The sequence below is a fragment of the Lagenorhynchus albirostris genome, chromosome 14 (genome assembly GCF_949774975.1).
Source record: "Lagenorhynchus albirostris chromosome 14, mLagAlb1.1, whole genome shotgun sequence".
Taxonomy (NCBI): domain Eukaryota; kingdom Metazoa; phylum Chordata; class Mammalia; order Artiodactyla; family Delphinidae; genus Lagenorhynchus; species Lagenorhynchus albirostris.
Genome location: NC_083108.1, coordinates 62432992 through 62456505, shown reverse-complemented (window position 1 = coordinate 62456505; position 23514 = coordinate 62432992). Strand labels below are relative to the sequence as shown.

The window sequence follows — 23514 nt, the reverse complement described above, 5'->3', positions numbered from 1 at the left end:
TGGCACGGCCTGATTTTATTTAATTTTTGTCTGCATTGGGTCTTCGTTGCTGTGCGCAGGCTTTCTCTAGTTGCGGTGAGCAGGGCCTACTTTTCATTGTGGTGCACGGGCTTCTGGTTGTGGTGGCTTCTCTTGTTGTGGAGCACGGGCTCTAGGCACACGGACTTTAGTGGTTGCAGTGTGCTGGCTCAGTAGTTGTGGCTTGCGGGCTACAGAGCTCAGGCTCAGTAGTCGTGGCACATGGGCTTAGTTGCTCCATGGCATGTGGGATCTTCCTGGACCAGGGCTGGAACCCATGTCCCCTGCATTGGCAGGCAGATTCTTTTTTTTTTTTTTTAATAAATTTATTTTATTTATTTTTGGCTGCGTTGGGTCTTCCTTGCAGTGTGCGGGCTTCTTATCGCGGTGGCTTCTCTTGTTGCGGAGCACAGGCTCTAGGTGCGTGGGCTTCAGTAGTTGTGGCTCGTGGGCTTTAGAGCACAGGCTCAGTAGTTGTGGCGCACGGGCTTAGTTGCTCTGCAGCGTGTGGGATCTTCCTGGACCAGGGATTGAACCTGTGTCCCCTGCATTGGCAGGCGGATTCTTAACCACTGCACCACCAGGGAAGCCCACAGCATCATTTTAGGTCTAAGCACTGAGAAAAATGAGAGTCCTAAGAAGAAAATGTGTTGGTTCCTTTCAGTGGACTAGCATGTGTGATTTAGTTTTCAGAGAAAACGCTGAATTCGTCTTCTTTCTCCCCCTTACAGGTGGGTGACATCGTGAAAGTCACAAGGATGAACATAAACGGCCAGTGGGAAGGCGAGGTGAACGGGCGCAAAGGGCTCTTCCCCTTCACGCACGTCAAAATCATCGACCCTCAGAACCCGGATGAAAACGAGTGATGCTGCTGCCCTGTGCCTGCTGCTTCATCGTCCTGCCCCACACGCCTCCTTCAAGCGGGGAAGCGTCCTCTCAGGCAGGTCACACGCGCTGCCAACGTCCAGCTTCTGCAGCGGGCAGCCTCCCACACATTGGAATGCTCACAGTGGCTGCCCCGGCATTTGTATCATAGTCGTGTTGTCAAAGAGTAGCTGATTTTAGAGTTCTTTGGATCATAAACTGGAAACACTGGTGGAGGCACACAGGTGAGAGGAGGTGCCGAGGACAGGGCTCCCTTCCGGCCAGCGCCCCGCCGGTCCCTGGGCTGACCCAGGGTCCCAGGGGAGCTCGGGCCCACAGCAAGGCCTTGCCACTGGGAGCCATGGGTGGTGCCGTCGCCGGCGTGGTTTCCATGAAGAGCAGAGGAAGTGGACCCTTCAGGAGAGGGAATTCTGCCCTAAACTCCCCATGTCAGGCTTTTCTTTTCTTTTTTTTTCCCTCTTGTTGTTTGGTTTGGTTTTAGAAGACTTAATTAATTAGACTGGTGTGTTCTGAACAGGTTTTTAAATAGCAGGTTAGCTTTTGTGATGAGACGAGGGATGGCACGTGCCTCTGAAGCCGCTGTCACCGCAGGAGCGCAAGAAAAAGAGCCCTGAGGCAGAGGCCTGTACTGTCTTGGTTGCTGGTGGTACCTTGCCAGATAGCAAACAGCCACCACCACCACCACCCAGCAGATGTGGGCTTCCAAGCTGCGTGCATAGCCTCTTGGACGACGTTGTCCCCGCAGGCATCAGAGCCAGGGGCCAGGGGGTGGTGTGATTCACCTTGTTTGCTGGCTTCCTGTCCAGGCTTTCAGTGAATGCACCCCTTGAAAGTATAGGACCCAAGTTTCCTTAAAAAGTCGTTGACTTCACTAAGGAATCGTTAAATTCCACTCACTGAGGCCCAGTTCTCCCTGCCCCAGCAAGCTCCCCAGGCTGCCCAAGAGAGATCGTGCTGCTAATTCTGGCTCCATGGTTCTTGTGTCCACACTGCTGTCCAGCAAGAAAGTGTAAGCCCTGGGCCTTGGTTGATGCATTTGATGTCTAATGAAATGCATCATTAGCCATTACTTATTTGATGTTAAGTTTTCCCTGTTGGCTAAAAGAGGCCTGTTCATACGAGTCAGCTGGTACCAGTGTGTGACCGATGCCACGTCTATAGCACACGGCCGACTAGAATTCTGGAACCTTTGTGCAGTTCAGTGTGCCTGCCCTTCTGGACCCTGCTGAAGACAGGCCTCAGCTGAGAATGCGTCCAGCAGCCCTGGGGGTGTGGTCTCAGCCTGATAAGTAACTGTCCTCCCTGAGCATCTGCTGTAGCCTCGGCCCTGGCTCCCAGGGGCCTTGGGTTTTGAGGTTTCGAGCAGTTATCCTGGTCAGAACCAGCAAGGCCACCATGTTTCAATTTCTCTTTAATCAAATGTTCCATCAGGTAGGTAACCATCATATTAAAGACTCTTGAGGGTGCTCACATAGCCCTGTCTCTCTGTGGTTTTCCTGGAAAAGGCTTCTTTGTGGGCTCTTCCTGATCAGTGAGAGCTGTGGCCACCTCTTGCTCCCAAGGTGCCCGAGTTGCAGTCACCTCTTGTTCTGGGTCCAGGCCCAGCCTAGCCCCACGGCAAGTGGCACGTGTGTGGCTGGGCCCCTGCCCTCTACCTGGGGATGATGCCTACCCTGTGGCCTGTAACCCAGTACCCAAGGGGGTCTCTCACAGAAGGGGGGGACGTGTGCCTTGTCCAAAGAGAGCACACACCCTAAGGCCTTATTAAACCACATTTAGCCGAGAGGCTGGGCACCTTTGGATGCCAGTAGTTGGCTCAAGTACAAGAAGTATATGGCCTTTTGGAAAGCAAGGTTTCCTTCCAGCCATGTCTGCTGACCAGTAAACAGCGTGACCCACCTCACGGGGATCACTTCAGAATCAGAACACCCTGCAAATGTAGGTTTACTTCAGAAGGCATCTGTTCAGTCCATCAGCCCAGGTGCATGTCTCCAGGGCTGCCCCAGAGATTCAGAGCCCCAAATTAGGTGAGCCTTGAGCTCTGAACTGGAGATGTGTGCCGAAAGTAGTACCTTTTGGACTTAGAACCTTATTAGTTTTTTAATCAGCCAGGGTAATTCTTTTTTTTCCACACTAAATCTATAAGAAACAGCCCACTACCTTGGCTTTGGGCCTGGGCTCCCCAGGGATCTGGGAAGACTCTGCTTCAGAAAGCGACTCAACTCTTCCAGAGGCATGGGCTTCCCTCCTGGGCAGGCTTCCTCTTAGGACTGTCCATTATTGCTACTTGCTCTGCTCTACTGTGTGTCACTTAAGAAAATGTGTGGATGTTAAAGTAGCTTACTGGGGAAGAGAACAAATTATATGCTAAAGGAATTGACAGTTTGATTAAAAATGTACTTATCCTGGAAAGGGAGTTGTCCCTGTCACCTCTGCCCGGTGTTGCTGCCCGGGGACACAGCTGATGAAGAGAAGGACATGTGGATGGACTGCCCTTCGACGACTTTGTCACCCAGATAAGACCCCTTCTGTGCTCACGGTCAGGAACCTGAGGAGAGAGGGCCAGCTGCTCCCTCCTGAGCCTGAGCATCTGGCCTGTGCTGACTCCCTTCTCCAGCTGTTTACACACAAGGCGGGCCGGGACCGGCGGCCACTGCTCTTGTTAAGTTTGCTCAGAGGAATATGAACATTTTATTTTTGAAAAGGGATGGTGTTTTTGTGCCAGGTGTTTATAATTTAATCCTTTAATAATATTATGTTCATTAACCTCTTAAAATGAGTGAATCCTGATTGTTTTCACACCGAACCCGAGACACCACCGAGCTCGCCCTCAGCCTCCACCCTCTGGGACCGGAGGCCTGTGTCCCTGTGGCTGCAGCCAGTGGCCCCGAGCTGGGCGTGTGCTCTCACGGAGTGGAAGGACAGTCCTCTGAGACAGGGTCGTGGTCTCTGCGGGAGGAACAGTGGCCTTGCTTCTTGACGGTCTTCACTGTGTGTTTTAAAATGACAACAACACAACACAAAACTCTTTTGACCTGTAACTTAAAGATCATAAACTTCAGGCAATAATATTTTATGTGTAAGCTTTTAAAATTATTTTTGGGGATCATAGCTTGTTTTATTTTGTGCTATAAAATTAACAGTATTAAATGACTTATATTCTTAGAATACATGGAGTGTCTTTTCTTAACAGATCAGTGCCTTTTTATTTTTGTATTCCATTTTACGTTACTGGTCCCGGCATCAGACCCTTGTTTCCATGGCCTGTTTGTATATTGTCTCAATAAAACTTGCATCAGCCGGCGGTGGCAGCGGCTTTCGTGTTTTGGTGTCTCCTCAGTGCTGCCTTGGAGGCCCTCGGCCCCCCCCAGCCCCCCCAGCAGTTAAGCACCTGCCCAGACACCTGTGAAGCAATGGCCACCTGGTGCTTCTGCGAGTTGCCCTGCCCAGCCCTGCTGCTGTGGACTGAGTGGAGGGGTGGGGCTTGGCACCAGCACCACTCACACCCTGGCCTCCCGGGGGCGGGGTGGCAGTTCCAGGCCCGGCATCCTCCAGGGAACTTGGGTGTCCTCCCTCTAATGGGCGCCTTGTCTGCAGCATAAGTTTCGGAGCAGCCTTGTCCCTGGTCAGGGCATGAGACTCACCTGCCTTTCTTAAATCCTCTGCTCCTGTCTGTGGCCCTCCTGACAGGCTCCGGGACCTTCAACTGGAGGTGTTGGGGGACCCGCTGATTTCCCTGCCGCCCCCCAGCCAGTGCTATCCCGCACCTATTTGTGTGCCAAGAGAGGTCCAAGTGTCGTCGTGGTAGAACCTCCAGGAAGGTGCAACCTGGATCATCTCAAGCTGTGTTGCTGGAAAGCTTGGGAGATTCCAAACGGTCCACTCGTCCTGGAAGAAGGAAGGCCTCAGAGACACCTTTGAAGAGTACTTTCTGCTTGGAAAGTTAAATTTTGCTCAGGAACGCTGGGCTGGATTCCTCCGTGATGGGAACCCCTGGGAAGTGAAGCTGCCTCCCCACGGGGTGAGTGTCAGGGCCCAGGTCTTGACACCCCACAGCGTCTTTGCATCCTGGCCTGGAGTGACTCACCCTTCAAGCCCTGGCCCTGCTCATGGCTCCCTGGCAGGAGGTTGAGGCCTGTGTCCAACGGGGGGCTGCAGAGATTGGGGGGCATCCCCTGCCCACGCCTTTTGCCCTGGGGACACCATCGCACTCTCCCCAGGCTCCCAGGCTTGTAGCCCAAGGTAGCCTGTGCCTTGCAGCCTGGCACTGAAACGGGGGCAGGGGGAGGGGACTCAGCTACACCCTCCAGGCCCACGTGCCAGAGACAGCCCCAGGGCTCCCACTGTTCAAACTCAGAGGTCCGAGGGAGGGGTCGGGAAGGGGAGCCCTTGGGGTGGGCTCCCAGAGCTGCCCAGTGGCCAAAGCTGGCCAGTGGATCGGGTGGTCCGCCCAGTAGCTGTGTGGAGGGCAGGGCCAGGAGCAGGGGGACCAAGCCCCTGCCGGCCCTCCGAGGAGTTGGGAGAGTTTGGCTTTGGCATTGAGGTTAGAGGGAAAACACCCATAGGGCACAGCATTCAGAAGCCCTGTGTCTGGAGAAAGGCCACCCACCCTGTCGACTCCACATCCCAGTCTCCCTGTTGCCTGTTTATTACTGTATTTTCCAGAGTTACTCTACAGCATGCAAGTAAATATATCTGTAAGTACTCTTTTTTAATGTTTTCTCTACAGAAAAGCAGCATAGATCACTTACTGTTCTGCACCCTGCTTTATTCCCCCAGTCTGTTTAGAGCTGAGCCTCTGTTCTCTTCCATCACTGTGTCGTGTTCCTTGAGGTGGATGTGCTGTCACTCGGGTAACCACCTCGGGTATTGATGGGCATGTAGGTCCTTTCCAATCTCAGGTGGGCAGATGCATTAAAGTGAGTTCCTCTGACTGGGATTGCTGGGTCAAAGGCTCTGGGCACTGGCAGTTTTCAGAGCTGTCGCTAAATTGCCCTCTTATAGGGATTGCCTCAATTTACACTTTCGCCAGTGATGTATAATATATGAAAATATAACATTTTTACAAACACTCTGTAGATACCTTGTTTATGGCTAAACAGTATTCTACTATGTGGCTGAGGCACCTTATACTAGCCCATCTGTCTGTCCTGGCGTGTGGAAGTTTTTGCCAGTGGGGTTTTTTTGTTGTGTTTGGCTGTACCAAGTGGCTTGCGGGATCTTAGTTCCCTGACCAGGGATTGAACCGGGTCCTGGCAGTGAAAGTGCCAAGTCCTACTAATCACTGGACTGCCAGGGAGTTCCCCCACTGTTTTGATGATAGGAAATCCTCAGGTCTAAGTAAGGGCTGCAGGGGTAGGGCCCATCTTCCAGCTCCTGGGCTGACTCTGGTCCAGTCCTTGCCCCAGGTGCCTCCCGGCCCCCCTGCCCCCTGTCCAGTGCCAGTCCTAGTTGCTGGTATTTTTTCCCCAAAGACACATGTGATGAAAACCCCTAGCCCGCTCCTCCCTGGCCTATGAGATGCCTGCATGCCAGGCTGCTGCCCAGAGCCCAGCACTTGAGCCAGACTGGACTGACACATTCTGAGTCCCCAGAACTGGCCATCGTACCTCCTTGTCTTTGCCACACACTTCTCCTGCCTGGACGCCCTTCTCTCTGCTGAACTCCAAAGGGCTCATCTGTCCTCGGCTCCTGCCACCTCCTAGGAAAGCCCTCTGACCTTCCCTCCCTCCATGGGGACTGGAACTAGAACTGGTCAACCCTGAGCCCGGAGACAAGACAGGACTCACGACAAACCAGCAACTTGGGGAGGGTCGAGGCTGGGCTGAAACAGGCTGGTGGGAGCCGGCTTCACGGGGTCGGAGAGCCCCCGAGGACCCTGGGGTGCTGAGACATGGCAGTCAGGCTGTGTAGACCCACCTGGGATGTGGGCAGGGAGGCTGGGCTGTAGCAACCAGAGCAAGCCAGGGAGTCAGGGGTGAGGCCGGGAGTGGAGCGGTGGGGATGGGCTTAGCCAAGGCTCCCCAGCCTGGGGATCCCCCAGCGTCTGCCTCCATAAGAATAAGTCTCGGGGTAGCTGAGGGCACCATTCCTGCCTGCACCATATCTTGCCCCTCAACACAGCCAGCCTCAGCTAGGATGCTGGCTGTGCTATATCAGACCCCCCAGAATTTCCTGGGGACCAGTTAATCAAATCGAGGTCTCCCCATCTGGAAATCCACCTAAGTCCCCAGGGAAGAGTCCACTCTCTGCCCTCTGAACCCCAAGGCTCAGGTGGGCCCTGTGGACTCTCAGGTAGGCCTCCAGGGGGCGCCAGAGTCAATCCCAATGTTAGACGTTGCCGTTCTCTCACTTTGTGGCCTAAAAAAGGACAGCCCTGCACGTCAGAGCTTGGAGACCCTAGGCTGAGAGGAGTGGGGAACAGGGGTGGGTGTGAGGAAGACAGGGACAGGCTTGCATGCTGGGGGGCCCAGGGATCACCCCTTCACCTGCTTCTCACACCTTGGCCTTTGGGGTGTCTGCTGGGTCTGTGTATTGTCAAGGCCACTGGGATGAACGCTACCACGTTGCCAGAATCATCCTCGGGGCAAGATCAGGACCTCAGGCTGCCCAAGACTTGGAGGCATACTAAGTCTCCCCGGGTCCCGGTGTCCACATGCACCACCTTCGAGCCCGGGGCTTTGGTGAGGCCACCCACCCACCTACCTTCTGTTTCAGCTTTTGCTCCATGAGGATCTGGTCATTTCTGCCCCACCATGGGGCAGCCAGAGCCTCGAGTCCATCCGCAGGGTGGAGGTGGCCACAATGGTCTCGCCCCATGCAGGGCATCTACCCAGGTTGTTGGCCTCCTCACAGCCCCCCACACTGACCTGTCCCCTCAATGTCATCTCTGGCATCCCATGCTCAGCAGCCCCCACCCCACATCCTGCACGCCTGCTGTGTCCTGTGCTGCCTCTGAACCTGTCCTGGTGTCCTGGAGGATCTCCAGCTGGAGGCACTGCAGTTACCCCCAGATTCTTGGGGAATCTGGGGCAGAAGGGGCTCACTGACTCAAAAAGGTCACAGATCAGGACTCGAAATCTGCACTGGAGACGTGGCAGCCTTGGCCGAGCCTGACAGGCCTCCCCGCTCCCTCTCCCAAGCTCCGCTTTGTAAGCCCAGCACAGCCAGCCAGCCAGGACCCACGTCTCTGCCACTCACCAGCAGCGTGGCCTTGGGGAGTCCCTAACCTCTCTGAACCTCAGCTTCCACATCTGTAAAATGGAGATGACACAGAGGACCTTCCACCTCAGGCTGTTGTGAAGAGCAAAGGAATAAATGCACATAAAGCTACAGCCATGTTTCTTTACAGGGCACAGTGTCTTCCTGGCTGGGGGCTGTGGGGTGAGGGGCAGGGCTGCAAGGTCAGCAGAGTGTGGAGTAGGGGCAGGCTGACTGGAGGCCAAGGGCACAAGGCCAAGCAACACCTTCTGCCCAGTGACGGGGCGCCTCCTGTGGCAGTTGGACACCCCGAGGGGTGGACTGAGGGGTGGATGAGTGTGACCCATTCAGGCCCTGCTCCTTCCCCTGGGCGCCACGCAGCCTCCCCGAGCTTCCCCATCTGTAAAATGAGGGGAGATGTGCTTGCCCCCCTGGGCAGCCTGGGGCATAAAGAGGGACTGCCTCAGAGGCCGGTCAGCCTGGCATCCTAACCAGAAGGGAGCGAGGCCCAGAAAGGGGGGAGATGGCAAAAAAGAGGGCATGACACCAGCCACTGAAGGATACAACAGTTAGTGGCTGATGTCGGGCCCAATGGCCCCATGTTTTTAGTGACAGATGAGACACCACTTCCCGGGAATGTGCCCTTCATTCATTTCCCACACAGTCATGAGTCCCAGTCTGCTGGAGGGACAAGCCCTGCCTGACCACAAGGCAGAGTCTGGAGAGTCAACACGGTAAAATCCTGGGAGGGGCCGGGAGCTGGAACAGCAGGGCCAGATCCAGTCTGGGGAGGCGGCTCAGGGAGGGCTTCGTGGAGGAGGGGACACAACACCCACCAGGGTGGGCCATGATTTATGGCGACCCAGGAAGTTCTCCCGGTATAATGACATGTGGGAAACAGAAAATGTCATAAAATATAAAGTAGAACGTTTTGATGTGGGGAGAGTGGACGGAAGGACGGAGCTGAACCCTCAAAGCAATCAAGGTGTCAGGCAGTCAGGCGCGGTTTGGGAGGTTTCTGCGGGTGATTCACCTGCCCCCACGCTCGCTGCCCGCCTACCCCTGGTTCCAAGACTTAGGAAAGAAAGAAGAAGAAAAACACTGAGACCCGGCGCGCGGCCCAGCCTGGCGCCCCGCGGGGGTCTCGAGGATGCTGGGGACCCAGATTCCGCCCGGCGTCCAGGGCCAGAGGGCCCCGCTGCCTCCCACAGCCTCGCATCCCGACCCGGGCCGCTCCTACCTGCGCGGCCGCCGGGCGGTGCTGGGGCCTCGGGCTCCGGCCGCATTGTCGCCGCAGCGCCAGCCCCGCCCCGCCCGCCCCGCCCGCCCCGCCGCAGCCCTGGCGGCTCCAGAGCGGAGGTCCGCGCCGAGCGCAGGTGAGCCCGCGGGTCCGGGCCGACTCGTCGGGGATTGGGGACCTCACCGGGGAGGGGGCAGGCCAGGCAGAGCGCCCTCGCTCTCCTGACGTGCCGCCCGCTCGCCGCCTCGGGGCCCCGCTGTGTGCGGATCCCCTTCCTGGGCTGCCGGTCCGGTGGGGGGACCCGGCCCGAGGGAGCGGGAAGGCAGCTGGAAGGACTTCCCAGGGAGACGGGCTGCACATGCAAAGCAGGAGGTTTGCCTCTAGCCCCGTGGGGGAGGAGGTGCGGGCCACAGCCCCCCCCCACCCCGAACTTGAGGGCCGGCTGTGGAGCTCAGATGCTGTCCCAGGAAACTGGAAGCCACTGGGGGCCGAGCTGAGCAGGAGCCCCTCGGGTGGGTGTGGGAAGGGCCCACGGGATCCCTGGTGAAGCGTGGGACCCGGAGGAGTGGGGAGCCTGCACCAGAAGGGGCCCTAGGGCTGGTCCCGGGGGACAGGATGCAGGCTCCTGTAGGTGGTCAGCACTCGGGGACTGTTAGAACTTTTTGCATTAGGCAGTTTGTGGACAAGGGGCAGCACTCTGCCAAAACTTGGGGTGCCCTCTCGCCATGCCCCTGGCGAGGACCTTTGCCTTGGGTTGGGGCATCTGGGCCTGCAGGAGGTAGGAGGGCTACACGCCAGCCTGGCACACAGTAGACCTGGAGAAGTTTCCGTGCCCAGCAAATCTCTTTCCACGCCCAAGTCCCTGGAAGGTCTGAACACCTGGGCACCTGGGAAGGGAGGGAACAGCCTCGACAGGCACCTGGTGGCAAGTTGAGGTCCCACCTTTTCTGGGATCTGTGGCCCAGTAGGTGAGGCCTGAGGCCAGGCAGGAAGGGGGTGGGCAGGGCTGAGCCAGAGGGAAAGCCAGGATCTGTGGAGGGGTCTTGTGCCCAGGTAGGGGGCAGGTGGGCTGGTGGTGGCCCAGTTTTATGGACCTGCCTTGGCAATGAGTGGGGGAAAGAGCATGGGTATACCCAGGTGGCCTTCAGGTGCCACTGCCTCCTCACCTGTGATGGCCCTCTAGGGCAAGCGAGACCAGGTGCTGGGCAGTAGACAGTCCCTCCCCAACCTTTTCATCTGGTTCTCAGCCCCCTTGCTCTTAAGCACCCACCCAGGGCCCTTGCTGGGATCTGGGCAAAACCGAGTGGGCCTCATCCACTTAAACTCCAGGAAAAACTTCTGGGGGAAGCCGCAGGGATAACAGTGGGGTGGACTGTGGGGAGGTCAGTGTAAACAAGGCAGCTACACCTTTGTCCTGGGCCTTCCAAAGTCCAGTCTGTAAGCTGCATGTTAAGGAAGGCTCACGCTGTGGCCTTGAGGGCTCCTTGTCTGCAGGGACCTCTTTGTTGATGGGGTGACCCCTCCCCCAGCCCCATGGCTTGCAGGGTGATACAGGGGCTTCTGGGTCCCTGTCCGTCTTGGAAGTAACTAAGGTGGGAGGGAGGTGGGACACCACCTGGTTGCCCCTACCTGCTGCTTGATCTTGGCAATCCCTTGGCCCCTCAGTTTCTCCATCTACTGTTGGGTATGACCTCAACATCAGGGGCTTTGGGGAAGAGCAGGGGAGGGGGTGGGAGCCGGAGCTGTGTGCCTGGCCTCACTTTCCTCCAACCCCACCAGGCCCAGGCTGGCCGCCCACTTCTGTTCACATGGAGCTGGGTTTCCCTGGGGACCAATGGACTGGCCCAGCCCCGCCCCCATCCCCTCCTGGCCACAGCTCACACTGGGGGGAGGGGTGGAGGCTGGGCCGCCTCCTGGACCCCTGCCCCCTTGCCCTGCCTTCCAGGGCCGGGCAGCCTCGGTCCACTGTTGGGCTGGGAGCAAGAAGCAGTGGCTGCCCTTGGAGAGGTGGGTATCCAGGGCTGCCCACCAGGGTGGGAGCAGGGGGGAGAACTAAATGTTGCCCCATTGAGGAGGGAGAAACCCCGAGTACCAGGAAGGCTCTGGTCTGCCAAGGTGACCTGGGTCTGACCCCAGGCATGGTGGCCTCCCTGGAGAATGGAGGGTCCCAGGGCTCCAGGCTGCAGGATTTTGAGGGGGCAGCAGAAATCGGGGAGGATTTCCTGGGGCTGAAATGTGGCTAAGGTTGGGGCAGAGGGGCCCAGGCAAAGGGGGAGGAGAGTGAGGGTGCTGAGCCTGGGGGCCTGGAAGGGAGGTGCCGTCCATGGTGCCAGGTGCCATTCCTCTGGGACCCGGCTCCCCTACGCATGAGGGTTCCCAGCTCCAACGCAGCCTCTTTGAGAAGCGCCCCCACTCGTGTCTCTCTGTGTCTCTACCCACAGCCCTCATCAAAGCCCTGGTCCCCATAGATGCTCCTGTCTCCCTGCAGGCAGCTCCAGCTGGGATGGCAGCTCCAGCATCTCTAAGGGCCTCGGGGGGTCCAGCCCCTCAGGGGGCACCCTAGGCCTTCCACAGCCAGCCGCCTGTGTGCCTGCCCCCCACCCATCTGCGGGCCACTCACCATGGGTGGCTGCTTCTCCAAGCCCAAGCCAGGTACCTCCTCTCTTCTCACCCTCTCCCTTCCCCCTCCCTCTGTCGCTCGCTCCCTCCCTCCCTCTTCCTGCCACCTTCCTCCTGCCCCTCCCCCTGCCTCCGAAGTAGGTCAGGCTGGGCTGCAGCCGAATGTTAACGCTGTGGGCAGGAGTGGGGGGGCTGGAGCCCTCTTTATTTGGGGCTTAGGGTGCTGGTGGTGGGAATAACTGGAATCTTTCTCGGAAAGGGGAGGGGAGGGTTCCTCCTGCTGCTGGGTCGGAGAGAGGAGCATCTCCCTCAGCGCTGGGGAAGGGGGCTCCGGGGACATCCTCAGCAACTGCATGACCAAGGGCATGCAAGATACCCCTCTGAGCCTCACCTCCTCCCCCTAAAAAATAAGCCTGACCTCTCAAAATTGCTATGAGATGGAGTGGACATGTCCTAGCCCTTTTCACCTCTTCTGACCCCATGTGACCTTGGGCCGCCTCCTGGGCCTCTCTGGACACACTTCCCCATTTGTAGAGGAAATCCCCACCCTGGCTGGCCCAAGCAGTCCCAGCCCAGGGCTGGGGGGCGGGCAGGGTGCTGGGGGATGCCTAGGTCTGCTCTCCACGGAGACCCTTGTGTGCTGGCTCTCCCTCCAGTCCCCACTTTCCCTCTTCCCTCCTCACAACACCCGGAAGGCAGGGGTGTGCAGGCCTGACCCAGATGAAGAAACCAAGGCTGAGAGAGGCCTCTGTAGTGCACCCAGGGATCGCCGGCCAGCTCGCCCCAGCTCCCCTTACCTGATACCCATCAGCTCCATTACCTTGGAGCCCATGAGCCTTTTCTCCTTTTCCTGGGTCTGAGGGAGAACTTGCAGGCAAGAGGAGACCTGCGATGCCCTGCCAGGCAGAGGGACCCACCTGCGCCTGCCCCATGACTCCCATGCTGTGGACACCCAGCCCTCAGGCAAATGATGTCCCTTGTCTTGACCCCAACTCTCTTCCATCAGAAGCAGACAGGAGGATGCTGGCTGCCCCATATCAGGCTCCTGTAGGACTGCAGAGCTGACAGGAGGCCCTGGCAGAAGATGCCACCTGTAGGTTCCTTTAAAGGACCACAAAGGGCTGGTCTGCCTCAGACCCCAAGCCCCAGGACCCCCGGCCCCAGGACCCCTGGTATAGGGCTGGTCACTCCTACCACACCAGGGACAGTGCTAAGAATTTGGGCTCTTGAGCCCAAATCCAGCCCTGCCTGTTCCTGGCTATTTGGCCTTGGGCAGGTGACTTCACCTCTCTGAGCCTCTGTGTACTCATATGTGAAATGGGACTAATAGTTGTGTCCCTGTGCAGGCTAGTGTGCTTGGCATGGGCCTGGCACGTAGGAGGCGCTTACAGGGTGTTAGCCCCTCTCTGGGGGGCTGGGCTTCCTGTGGGCTGTGGCAGGAGGACAGGAGCTTGGGCCCCCGGTGCCCATGGTGGCAGGTCTGGGGTGAGGCTTGGGGAATATCAGGGTGTGGGAGTGAGAGCGTTCTGGCCATGACAGTTCAGTGAGGGTCAGGAGGGGCCACAGGGAGACCAGAGCGAGCAGAAGAGGCTTCTGCAAATTCCTCACTTTCCACCTCACTGGCTCCTGTGGCTCAGAGCATGTTAGAACAGTCTTCCTGAGCCCCCTCTGTGTGCCCTGTGCTTCAGGGGCCCCATGTTCCTCAGGAAGTGTTCCAGGCCAGTCCTTTGTAAACTCAGAACTAGGAGGTAGTGCAGGTCTCTTGGCATCTTGTCACCTGCCTTTTATTAGGCCACTGGTGCTACCTAAAGGCTTTCCCTCTTTGTCACGGCAGCCAGGAGGCTCGGAGCTAACCAATAAAACACAGCTACCCAACTTCACCTATTGAGCATCTACTCTGAGTTACATTTATTATTTCCTTCAGTATCCACTGTCCCAGAAGAGGTAGGTACTGTTCTTTCCATTTTATAATGAAGGCGTCTGCCGAAAGGGTCTAAGGGATCCACCACAGCTCCTGAGGCTCCTGACCTGACGTCTTCCCCCGTTAGACTACACCAGCGAGCACCTCAGGGCCTTCTGGAAGGAGGTAGAGGATGAAAACAGCCTGGCTTGGCTGTCCTCTGGGCCCCTGCCAGGCTGCTCCTGTGAGCTGTCTCTCTAATTCTTCTGAAAACATTCTAACACCATTACATAAAGCGTGGAAAATGAAGGAAAAAACCCACCCCACCCATAACCCCCCACCTGACACAACAGCCTCAGCGTGATGTGTTCCTGGGCCCTTCCTGCCCAGCTGGAATCAGGGAGCCACCTTCAGCCCTGTCTCTTGCGTGCCTGAGCCTTAGGGGAGGCGGCGGTGGGGGGAGGGGGGCTAGGACAGGAAGGATGAGGGGCCAGACCAGGCTGGGGGAGAGGATGAGCAGGCGTGAGCCCAGCCCAAGCCGGGAAGGGCAGGACAGCAGCCCAGGCCAAGGGAAGTGCAGGGGCTAAGGCCCGGAGCTGTGAGCTGGGTTCTTTGTTTCTGGAGGGTCAGGTCTGTGGGGGAGGGGCCTGGAGGCTCAGGGGCCTCGGGAGTTGGGAGGGGGCCTCCTGCCCAGGCCTCGGCCCTGGCCCACGCTGTGCCCCCGGCTCAGCTTCCACGCTCCTTGCAGCAGCAGCCCAGGAGGCCGGATTATCACTGCTAAAAATTCCGTTTATTGTTCCCTTCTAATTAGAAAAATACCCCAGGCACATGGTAGGGAATTTGGAAAATGCGGAGAAGTATAAAGAAGAAAATGATAATCTCACTAACTCCCCCCAGAGGAGGCCCCACTGGTGAGGGCGGCGCTGTGCCCTCTGCATGCACCACCCAGTTGGGGTTCACCCCCAAGGCCCCTGCACCCAGCGCCTGGCAAATAATGAAGGATTCTCAAACTGGCGAGAGCAGCTATCTAAAGTTGCAATTATGATGCATACACTTTTTTTTTTTAATTTTGAAAAAATTTCAAATCTCTGGAACCCTCGATTCCCCCGTTACCCAGATTCACAGGCCATGCACTGGGCTGCGTCCAGCTTTGGACACACTGTTTCTCAGGCCCCAAACGTGCCCCTGAGTCCTCAGGGATGACGCAGTCCTCTATGGGGGCCACTCCCTCAAGGTCAGCAAGGCTCCAGCACTGAGTTCTCACCTCCACATGGATTCCTGGAGAAAGGGTCGCTTCAGGGTTGAATAAGCTTTGTTGTGCCCCCTCACTAATTCTGTTAGGGGAAAAGAGAACACGCAGAAATCAATTTAAGCTCGCCCAGGGCCCCTCTCACCCCCCACCCCCCCGCACCCTGGCTCTGCCTTTTGCTGGTGGTGCAGATGGCTTTCTGGAGGCCCGGGGAGAACCCGCACTCAGAACTCATGGGGTGGGCCGGGCTGGGGGCTCACCGCCATCCCCCCTGCCCACCCACAGTGGAGCTCAAGATCGAGGTGGTGCTGCCCGAGAAGGACCGGGGCAAGGAGGAGCTGTCCGCTGGCGGGAAGGGCAGCCCCCGGGCCTACCAGGGCAACGGCACAGCCCGCCATTTCCATGCAGAGGAACGCCTGCCTGCCCCCCACCCCTACCCTGGTGCCCAGGACTGCCTGGAGGCTGCTGTCTGCCACATCAAAGACCTGGAGAACGGCCAGTGGGTGCTGGGCCTGGGAGGGGGTGGGAGGCTGAGGTGGGAAGACAGCTGGGAGGCCTGGAAGGCACCCATGACTGGCTCCATCGGGGCCACCACCTCTGTGGCTCCTGCTGGTCTGGGGCTGCTCTCCGACCTCTGACCTCTGAGGGCAGGCCCTCCCCTCCCAGGATGCGGGAAGTGGAGCTGGGCTGGGGGAAGGTGTTGCTGGTGAAAGACAACGGGGAGTTCCATGCCCTGGGCCACAAATGTCCGCACTATGGTGCGCCCCTGGTGAAAGGTGAGCTGTTGGTGCCCACGGGGGCAGGGCGGGACCTCCCCGACAGGGGCTGGGCGGCTCCCCCATCACAAGGGAGGCTCAGCCCCCGCTCCACTAGGCCCCAGGACCCCGTCTATTAGTGGGGTGTCCTGGGCTGTGGGGAAGGGCCAGTGGTGCTGGATACAGGGGTCCTTGGAGAGGAGCTCTTGCTGGTGGCCCAGCCCAGCACTGCCCCCTCCCAGGAGTGCTGTCCCGTGGACGGGTGCGCTGCCCCTGGCATGGCGCCTGCTTCAACATCAGCACCGGAGACCTGGAGGACTTCCCTGGCCTGGACAGTCTGCACAAGTTCCAGGTGGGGCCAGGCATGCAATGGGGTGGGAGCCTGGGGGTGCAGGGGCTGGAGCACCCCAAAGCCCAGCCCTGAGCAACACAGCCCTTGCAGGTGAAGATTGAGAAGGAGAAGGTGTACGTCCGGGCCAGCAAGCAGGTGAGGGGGGAGCTTGGGGCTCAGGCAAAAGAGAGAGGTGAGAAGGGCTTCTGGGCCCAGAAAACAGCATGTTCATGGGCCCTGTGGTGGGAGGGAGCCTAGCGGGTGTGGCTGGGGAGCAGAGTGAAGGGCTGTGTGGTGGGGATGAGGTGGCACTGGAGCAGCAGGACCTGGCCTGCTGGGATGGGCACAGGGAGCCTGGCAATGACCCCAGCTTCCAGCTGCCCCCAACTCGCTGGCCACCCCCAGGCCCTGCAGCTACAGCGAAGGACCAAGGTGATGGCCACGTGCATCTCTCCAAGCGCTGGCCACAGCAGCAGCACCAACGTGCTCATCGTGGGCGCAGGTTGGTGGTGGGTTGTGAGGGGCAGGGTGGGGTGGGGGAGAGGAGGCTCCTGACCCACTGTCCCCTCCGCTCAGGCGCAGCTGGCCTGGTGTGTGCAGAGACGCTGCGGCAGGAGGGCTTCTCAGACAGGATCGTCCTGTGCACTCTGGACCGGCACCTCCCCTACGACCGGCCCAAGCTTAGCAAGGTGGGTGAGCGTGAGCGGGGCCAGGCAGGGCCAGAGCCATGTCCCACTGGGCACAGTTAGGTCCACTGGGACCCTTGCTTGCCGCCCCTTGGGGGTCTGGCCAGCTGCCCTCTCTGTTCATGCCAGGCCCATCTGCAGTGCCCCTGAAAGATCTGGTTTGTCGAGCTCTGTCCTGTAGCTCCTGTGTGACCGAGGCTGCCAGCCCCCAAGACCCCGAGGCCCTGGTCCTCGGTTATAAAATGGGTCAGTGGCCACCTGGTCACTGGCCAGGTGGGGCCGGGCCTGCAGAGGGGTGGGAGCCTGGGGGTGCAGGGTCCTGTCTCAAGCCGGCGTCTCCTGCAGTCTCTGGATGCACAGCTGGAGCAGCTGGCCCTGAGGCCCAAGGAGTTCTTCCGAGCCCAAGGCATCGAGGTGCTCACTGAGGCCCAGGTATGGACAATGCTGGGGAACAGGCCTGGGGAAGGCTTCATGGGCACCGTGAAGGGCGTGAGGCCCCAGGAAGTATGAGTGTGCTCTGCCCTCCTGGCCCTGCTGCCCAGGCACCAGGCCTAGGGGGTCATGGGCCCCAGTGTGTGGGGCCACGGACCGTCTGCTCAGGGCTGGGACTTGGGAGCATTAGGAGGGCTTTGAGGGGGAGGTGGTGCCTGAAACTTAAAGGGTCAGGAGAGGTTGCCAGGAAAGGGAGGAAGGTTCATCCAGGTGGCAGAGCCTCGCAGAGGGCCTCGTGGGCGCTGGGCGTGGGGCGGGACCCGGAGGCCTCGCTCTGCCCGGCGGGGTCACAGGTGGTCACGGTGGACGTGAGGAACAAGAAGGCCGTGTTCAAGGATGGCTTCAAGCTGGAGTACAGCAAGCTGCTGCTGGCACCCGGGAGCAGGTGGGAGGGGTCCCCACGCCCCTGCCGGTATGCGGAGGGCTCGGGGTGCCGGGAGCCCCGCCCCGACTCTTGCCGTGTCTCAGCCCTAAGACCCTGAGCTGCAAAGGCAAAGACGTGGAGAATGTGTTCACCATCCGGACGCCCGAGGACGCCAACCGCGTGGTGAGGTTGGCCCGGGGCCGCAACGCTGTGGTCGTGGGAGCCGGCTTCCTGGGTGAGCAGCTGGGGGTGCGGGCTGGGCCTGGGGCAGCAATGGCCCTGGGAAGTGCAGGGTGCGAGCCCTCCCCGCCTGGCCCCAGGGATGGAGGTGGCCGCCTACCTAACTGAGAAGGCCCACTCAGTGTCCGTGGTGGAGCTGGAGGAGACGCCCTTCAGGAGGTTTCTGGGGGAGCGCGTTGGTCGTGCCCTCATGAAGGTGAGACCCCACTCAGAACCCACCGCCCCGGGCACCTGCCCTGCCCCCGCCTGGCTCTCACCCCTGCCTACCCATCAATCTACATGGCAGATGTTTGAGAGCAACCGGGTCAAGTTCTACATGCAGACGGAGGTGTCGGAGCTGCGGGCCCAGGAGGGAAAGGTGGGCCCTTCTCCACCCCCCGCCGCTTTCTGTCCCTTTCCCTGTGCCCGGGAGCTGCTCACTCCTGCTTTCTGCAGCTGAAGGAGGTCGTGCTGAAGAGCAGCAAGGTCTTGCGGGCTGACGTCTGCGTGGTGGGCATTGGTGAGTGGGGGGCAGGCGGTGGCAGTGAGCATAGTCACCGCACACGCTCGACAGTGAACTTGGGCCAGTCCCTTCTCCTCCCCCAGCCTGTTTGCACTTCTGTAAAATGGGGACCACAACCGTACCCCCTTGGCAGGGTTGTTGGGGGGTGATGGTACCAGCTTAGCCTGGCCTGGCATGGAGGACGCTCCCAATGACCCCTGTCCAGTAGCCCTGCGCAGCCGCAGGACACAGAAAAGCCTCTAATTAGTCCCTGCTCCAGCTGAGGTGCCAGTCCGGGGAGGGACAAAGCTGGGAGGTGGCAGCATGGGCTGGGGAGGCTCGGCATGCCAACCCCCACCAGGGGCTTCATGGAGAGCTTCTCGGAGGAGGCTACACCTGAGGCCTGATGAGAAGCCCCGAGGTCTGTGGGGCTCCAGGCAGCGAAGACAGGACATGAAGGCACAGGGTGTACCACCTGCTGGGTGATCGGTCTGGGCTGGACTGTGGGAGTGAAGGGCGTGGTGGTGCAGAGCAGTGAGGCAGGAGGAGGGAGAGGCCGGGGAGTGGACACAGTGGCCCCTGTCTTGCCAGGTGCAGTGCCTGCCACGGGCTTCCTGAGGCAGAGCGGCATAGGTCTGGATTCCCGAGGCTTCATCCCTGTCAACAAGGTGGGGCTGGGTGGGGAGGGCGGGCAGTGTGCTGGGGCCGGAGGTGGTGGGAGGTCCCGCTCAGGGCGCCAGTCCTACCTACGAGTCCCGGTCCCCTCCCCACAGATGATGCAGACCAATGTCCCGGGCGTGTTTGCAGCTGGCGACGCTGTGACCTTCCCCCTGGCCTGGAGGAACAATCGGAAAGTGAACATCCCACACTGGCAGATGGCTCATGCCCAGGGTACCACTAGCCCTGCAGCAGCTTGGGGTGGGAGGCTGTCCCAGAGTCTCAGCCTTCCCCAGGCCCACCCCCTCAGTTGCTGGCCTTGGGTCCTGCTCACTGGGTCAGCCATTCAAGGCTCTGTGGCAGCCTGTCCAGCCAGCCCCATGCAGGTGGTCAAGGCGGCTCACAGAGACCTCCCATCTCAGACCTCCGTCCAGTGCCCTCTTGACATCCCATTTCACCAGCCACAGTGCCCCACCTCGCTGGTCCCTCCACCAGCCAGCCTCTCCTTTCCTTTTGTCCTCAGAGACACATGTTCTGCAGAATTCCTCACCAACCTGTGCAGTCACCCAGGGAGGGAGAGAGGGGTTTAGTAGAACCTGGGCCAGCTCCCCACTCTCCCCTTTGGGCCACTTGACTGGCTCTGTGAACCCAGCTGCCTCGTGCAGGCCCCTGGGATGTGGCCGTCTGGGCCTGGAAACCTGGGCTCAGTGGGGACCTGCTGTGCTCTCTGAGGAACAACCTTCCCCCTCCCCTTGGGCGGTCCCTGTGCACACCTGGTCTGGGCCTCTCAGCCGCAGGTACAGCCAGTTAGCTGCCTCGGAGAGAGGACGGCCAGACCCCCTGCACCCTCCTCCCTTCTCTCGGCCTTCACGTTATCTGAGCATCTGTGCCTGAAACCCCACTCCTGGTACCAATTTCTGCTCGGGTCCAAGGTCTAAAGTTGGTGCTAGGTTTGAAGGAACCAAAAGCTACTCATCAGCTGAGTATAATTAAGGTTTAACTGGGAGGGTCCAAGGACTGTCACAGACCTCCAAATACAGGGGTCCAGTGGGGCCTTGTCCAAACTGGGGAGCCACCCACCCTATTCTGTCTTGGGCTCTGAGTGAGGCTGTCATCCCTGCTTCCCTGGACACTGGTGCCCCATTCGCCCGCCTCCCTCCTCAGACCTGACCTGTCCGGTTAGTTGCCTGTGTCACATCTGAAATGGTCCCGGGAAGCCAAGCCCTTCCAGACCCAGTCCAGGCACTTCATCTTAGTGGCCAGCTTTGGGCCTGGTGTCCCTCTCTGCACGCATTATCTGCGAGCAGCGGTGGACAGTGGGTTGGGCAGTGATTTACCTCTGGGGTGGGGGGGAATAGCCCCACCTGTCAGGCGTCCCCAGAGAGCCGGGGCAGGCAGTGGAGGGGTGGTGAGGGCTCGGGGCGGGGCTCTCACGACCCCGGGACCCTCAGGACGCGTGGCGGCCCAGAACATGCTGGCGCAGGAGGCGGAGATCAGCACGGTACCCTACCTATGGACCGCCATGTTCAGCAAGAGCCTGCGCTACGCGGGTAACAACGGGCCCCGGACGCGGGCAGGGCCCAGGTGTGGCAGAGTGAGGAGGCGGGGCTTGGACGTCAGGGCGGGGCTAGAAGCATCCAGGGGGCGGGGCCATGACGGCCGCAGGTGGAAGCAGGGAACTCCCTGCGGGCGGGGCCAGGACCCCCCTAAAAGGACCGCAGGGGCGGGACCTGGGGTCCAGGGCAGAGTTGGAAGGGCACTGGGCGCGGACCCCGTGAAGCCCAGTCCCTTCCTCCCGGCCCGCAGGGTACGGAGAAGGCTTCGACGACGTCATTATCCAGGGGGATCTGGACGAGCTGAAGTTCGTGGCTTTTTACACCAAGTGAGAGCAACGGGGTGGGGCGGGGGCGGGAAGCAGCGGGTACTCAATCGGGAAGGGGGCTCGTCCCGGAGAAGCTCTGCTCCGGAGGAGGGGGCTTCCCTGGATGGTGGGCCGAGTGGCACGGGAGGCAGCTAGGCAGGGGCCGGCCAGGAAAGGGGAGGAGGTGGGGACAGTTCTTGGAGGGGGGTGTTGACACCCTACTTTTACACCGAGGAAAGTGACACAGGTAGAGAGTGGGGATCTCAGAACAGGTTCCCGCCCTGAACCCCACTGGGCAGGAAGGCTGGAGCCTCTATGGGGTCCTGCAGGAGCAGAAGCCATGCTGGGAGCTCAGGACATTCCTGAGCGAGAGCCTCCCTGGGCCTCAGCTGGACTCGGGTCTCCAAGGACAGGGGCTGCTGCTGGGCAGTCCTCAGGCTCGGCCACCTCTCCCTGCAGAGGCGACGAGGTGATCTCCGTGGCCAGCATGAACTACGATCCCATCGTGTCTAAGGTGGCGGAGGTGCTGGCCTCCGGCCGCACCATCCGGAAGCGGGAGGTGGAGTGAGTGTGGGCACTGGGTGCCTTGGGGAGGGGGGAGAAGTCCCCCGAGGTGCTGGTTCTAGCTGCCCCCACAGTCCTCCAGTGTTCTCCCCAGCCCCGCCCCCCATCAATCAGCCTGAGGCTCCCAGGGCTATGGTGTGGTGTGGGGCAAGGGTTGTGGTTTGGGAGAGGGCTGGTTATTTGTGCTCTTGGTGGGTAGAAGGGAAAGAGGCTGTGTCCAGGGCAGGACCAGTGCTGCGGGGAAGGGTTAAGACCCACTGCTTGGGCAATCACTGAGCCCGGGACACCCCACTGCACATGGTTGAACACAACCATGGGGAAATGCAGCTAGTGTTGCCCCTGGGGACATCCTGACAGAGTTGTGGGGTGTTGTTCAGGGTCTGAAGAACACCGGACACCAGCCATTACCCTCATCCTGGCATGGTGCCACTGGGAGTCACCCTGTGGACTCAGTGGCCTACAGAACCCCCACCACCACCACCAAGGGCTGAGGAAAGCCTGGAGGCCACAGGATGGGGGCGGGGGGGCTCAGACTGGAAACGGAGAACCAAGGGGGGACAGGAATGACACACTCTCTCCCCGGCCTTCTCTGTCTCTTCCTCTTGCCTTCGCAAAGGCTGTTTGTGCTGCACAGCAAGTACGTGTGTTCTCTCCTTCTTCCGAGCCTTTCCCACCTCAGCCCAGAGCCTACGCCTGGTGGTCTCCCCGCTCTGCCCAAGTGCACATCCCTGCTGGGCACCAGGGCCTCGCACAGCTCCCTGCTGTCTTCAAGGGCTAGCTGCTCTTGGTGTCCAGAGGGGAACCTGCTCCCTTCTACCCTCACTCCTCCTCCCTCATTCCTGCAGGACTGGCGACATGTCCTGGCTCACAGGGAAAGGATCCTGAGCTTGCACGCAGCGGACTTGGGCAAGCATGTTGGGGCATCAGGGACAGAGGCCAAGCCTGGGGGGCAGGTGCCAACCTCCAGTTCCCCAGGAGCCCCCAGGGCAGAACCTGAGCCCTCTCAGTGCTTGCCTTCGGCTGCCTGGCTCACCTCCCAAGAGGCCTCAGCGGCCTCCAGGAGATGCTCAGCCCCCAAGACGTCCAGTGCCACTGATGGCTGGCAGTGGAGGCAGGACAGACCCTGCCTCTTCTTCCTCTATTGGGACTGGTCCCCTGTAGGACCCTGCAACATATTAGACATAATCTTAAAATTAAAACTCACACATTTGCAGATCTGTGTGACTTCCACTGTAATTGGGCAAACTCTCATGAGGGAGAAAGATGATGAGACAGGCACGACCACAGACCACAGAACGCTCAGTGTCACACCAAGGAAGTTCGGTCTGTGAGCGCCCAGAGGAGGGAGCAACCCCTTTGCTGCCCCCGGGGTTAGGGAAGGCTCCTCAGACCAATGTCTTGGATCTGGATTTTGAAGGAAGGGCACTCCAGTTAGAGGGGACAGCACATGCAAAGGTTTTGAGGTAGGAAGTGCTTCTTCAGAGGTCAGAGGCAGGTCGGGTTTGGCAGTTTGGCGGCGTTGGCCCAATCAGTACTGAGGAGCAGGTCCCAAGACAGACCCACGCTTCTCATGGCAGCCTGAGCTTCCTGAATGCCCATTTCGCAGGTGAAGTAGCTGAGGCTCTGCTAGAGTAGGACTGAGAATCCAGAGCCTCTGCGCCACGCTGCCTCACAGCCAAAAGGAACGCCGAGGGGAGACGCGGGGACCGGGTCGGGGACACAGCAGGAAGGGGATGGTGGGGCGGCCTGCGGAGGCCAATGCGAGGCCGGAACCCTCCGTCCGGGATCCCTGGCGCGGCGGACGATCGAGGCCGAGCCACGCGCACAGAGCATGCCGGGAGCCGCGCCGGGGAAGTGCGGGCCGGGAGGGGCTGCGGCCGGGGACCCGCGCGCGCTGGAGCGGGTACAGCGCGCCCGCACTTCGCGGGGAATGCTTCTCGAAAGACTAGGAGCTCGCTGCACAGACGGGCCC

At 59.8% G+C, this 23514-nt stretch overlaps 2 protein-coding genes and 1 long non-coding RNA gene across 6 annotated transcripts in view; 2 read left to right on the top strand and 1 right to left on the bottom strand.

Annotated features, from left to right (window-relative positions):
- Positions 1–4218, top strand: part of CRKL (CRK like proto-oncogene, adaptor protein) — a 31779-nt gene extending 27561 nt beyond the window's left edge. The window contains exon 3 of the mRNA XM_060120925.1: positions 750–4218. Coding sequence (XP_059976908.1) covers positions 750–884 — 135 coding nt within the window. The 3' untranslated portion in view covers positions 885–4218. The remainder of the gene's footprint in view (positions 1–749) is intronic.
- Positions 4219–11880: 7662 nt separating this feature from the next.
- On the top strand, positions 11881–23002 carry AIFM3 (apoptosis inducing factor mitochondria associated 3). Of its 3 annotated transcripts, XM_060121046.1 has the most exons (20): positions 11881–11995; positions 15397–15610; positions 15778–15887; positions 16109–16218; positions 16309–16353; positions 16603–16699; positions 16774–16886; positions 17229–17315; positions 17669–17760; positions 17844–17974; positions 18060–18175; positions 18266–18337; positions 18415–18478; positions 19052–19128; positions 19234–19351; positions 20569–20667; positions 20924–20999; positions 21438–21542; positions 22159–22179; positions 22388–23002. In XM_060121046.1, exons 1-20 carry the CDS (start codon positions 11965–11967, stop codon positions 22425–22427), a joined length of 1818 nt encoding a protein of 605 aa, XP_059977029.1. In that variant the 5' UTR covers positions 11881–11964; the 3' UTR covers positions 22428–23002. The 3 variants fall into 3 exon arrangements, with proteins under 3 accessions (XP_059977029.1, XP_059977027.1, XP_059977028.1); XM_060121044.1 differs by lacking the exon at positions 22159–22179; XM_060121045.1 differs by lacking the exon at positions 22159–22179 and having other exon boundaries at positions 11965–12004; positions 15388–15610.
- LOC132504061 (uncharacterized) lies at positions 14996–20406 on the bottom strand. Of its 2 annotated transcripts, XR_009534716.1 has the most exons (4): positions 20289–20406; positions 19593–19671; positions 19207–19295; positions 14996–15196 (listed from the first exon to the last, which is right to left on the bottom strand). It is a non-coding gene; the product is annotated as an uncharacterized LOC132504061 (long non-coding RNA). The 2 variants fall into 2 exon arrangements; XR_009534715.1 differs by lacking the exon at positions 14996–15196 and having other exon boundaries at positions 19095–19295.
- Positions 23003–23514: the final 512 nt, after the last annotated feature.

Bases quoted from the DNA above. Each gene is read 5' to 3' on its own strand.
- AIFM3 (XM_060121046.1), top strand. From the start codon at position 11,965: ATGGGTGGCTGCTTCTCCAAGCCCAAGCCAG. The intron at 16,700-16,773 runs GTTGGTGGTGGG...CCCTCCGCTCAG, and splicing joins CGTGCTCATCGTGGGCGCAG to GCGCAGCTGGCCTGGTGTGT. The intron at 18,479-19,051 runs GTGAGTGGGGGG...CTGTCTTGCCAG, and splicing joins CGTCTGCGTGGTGGGCATTG to GTGCAGTGCCTGCCACGGGC.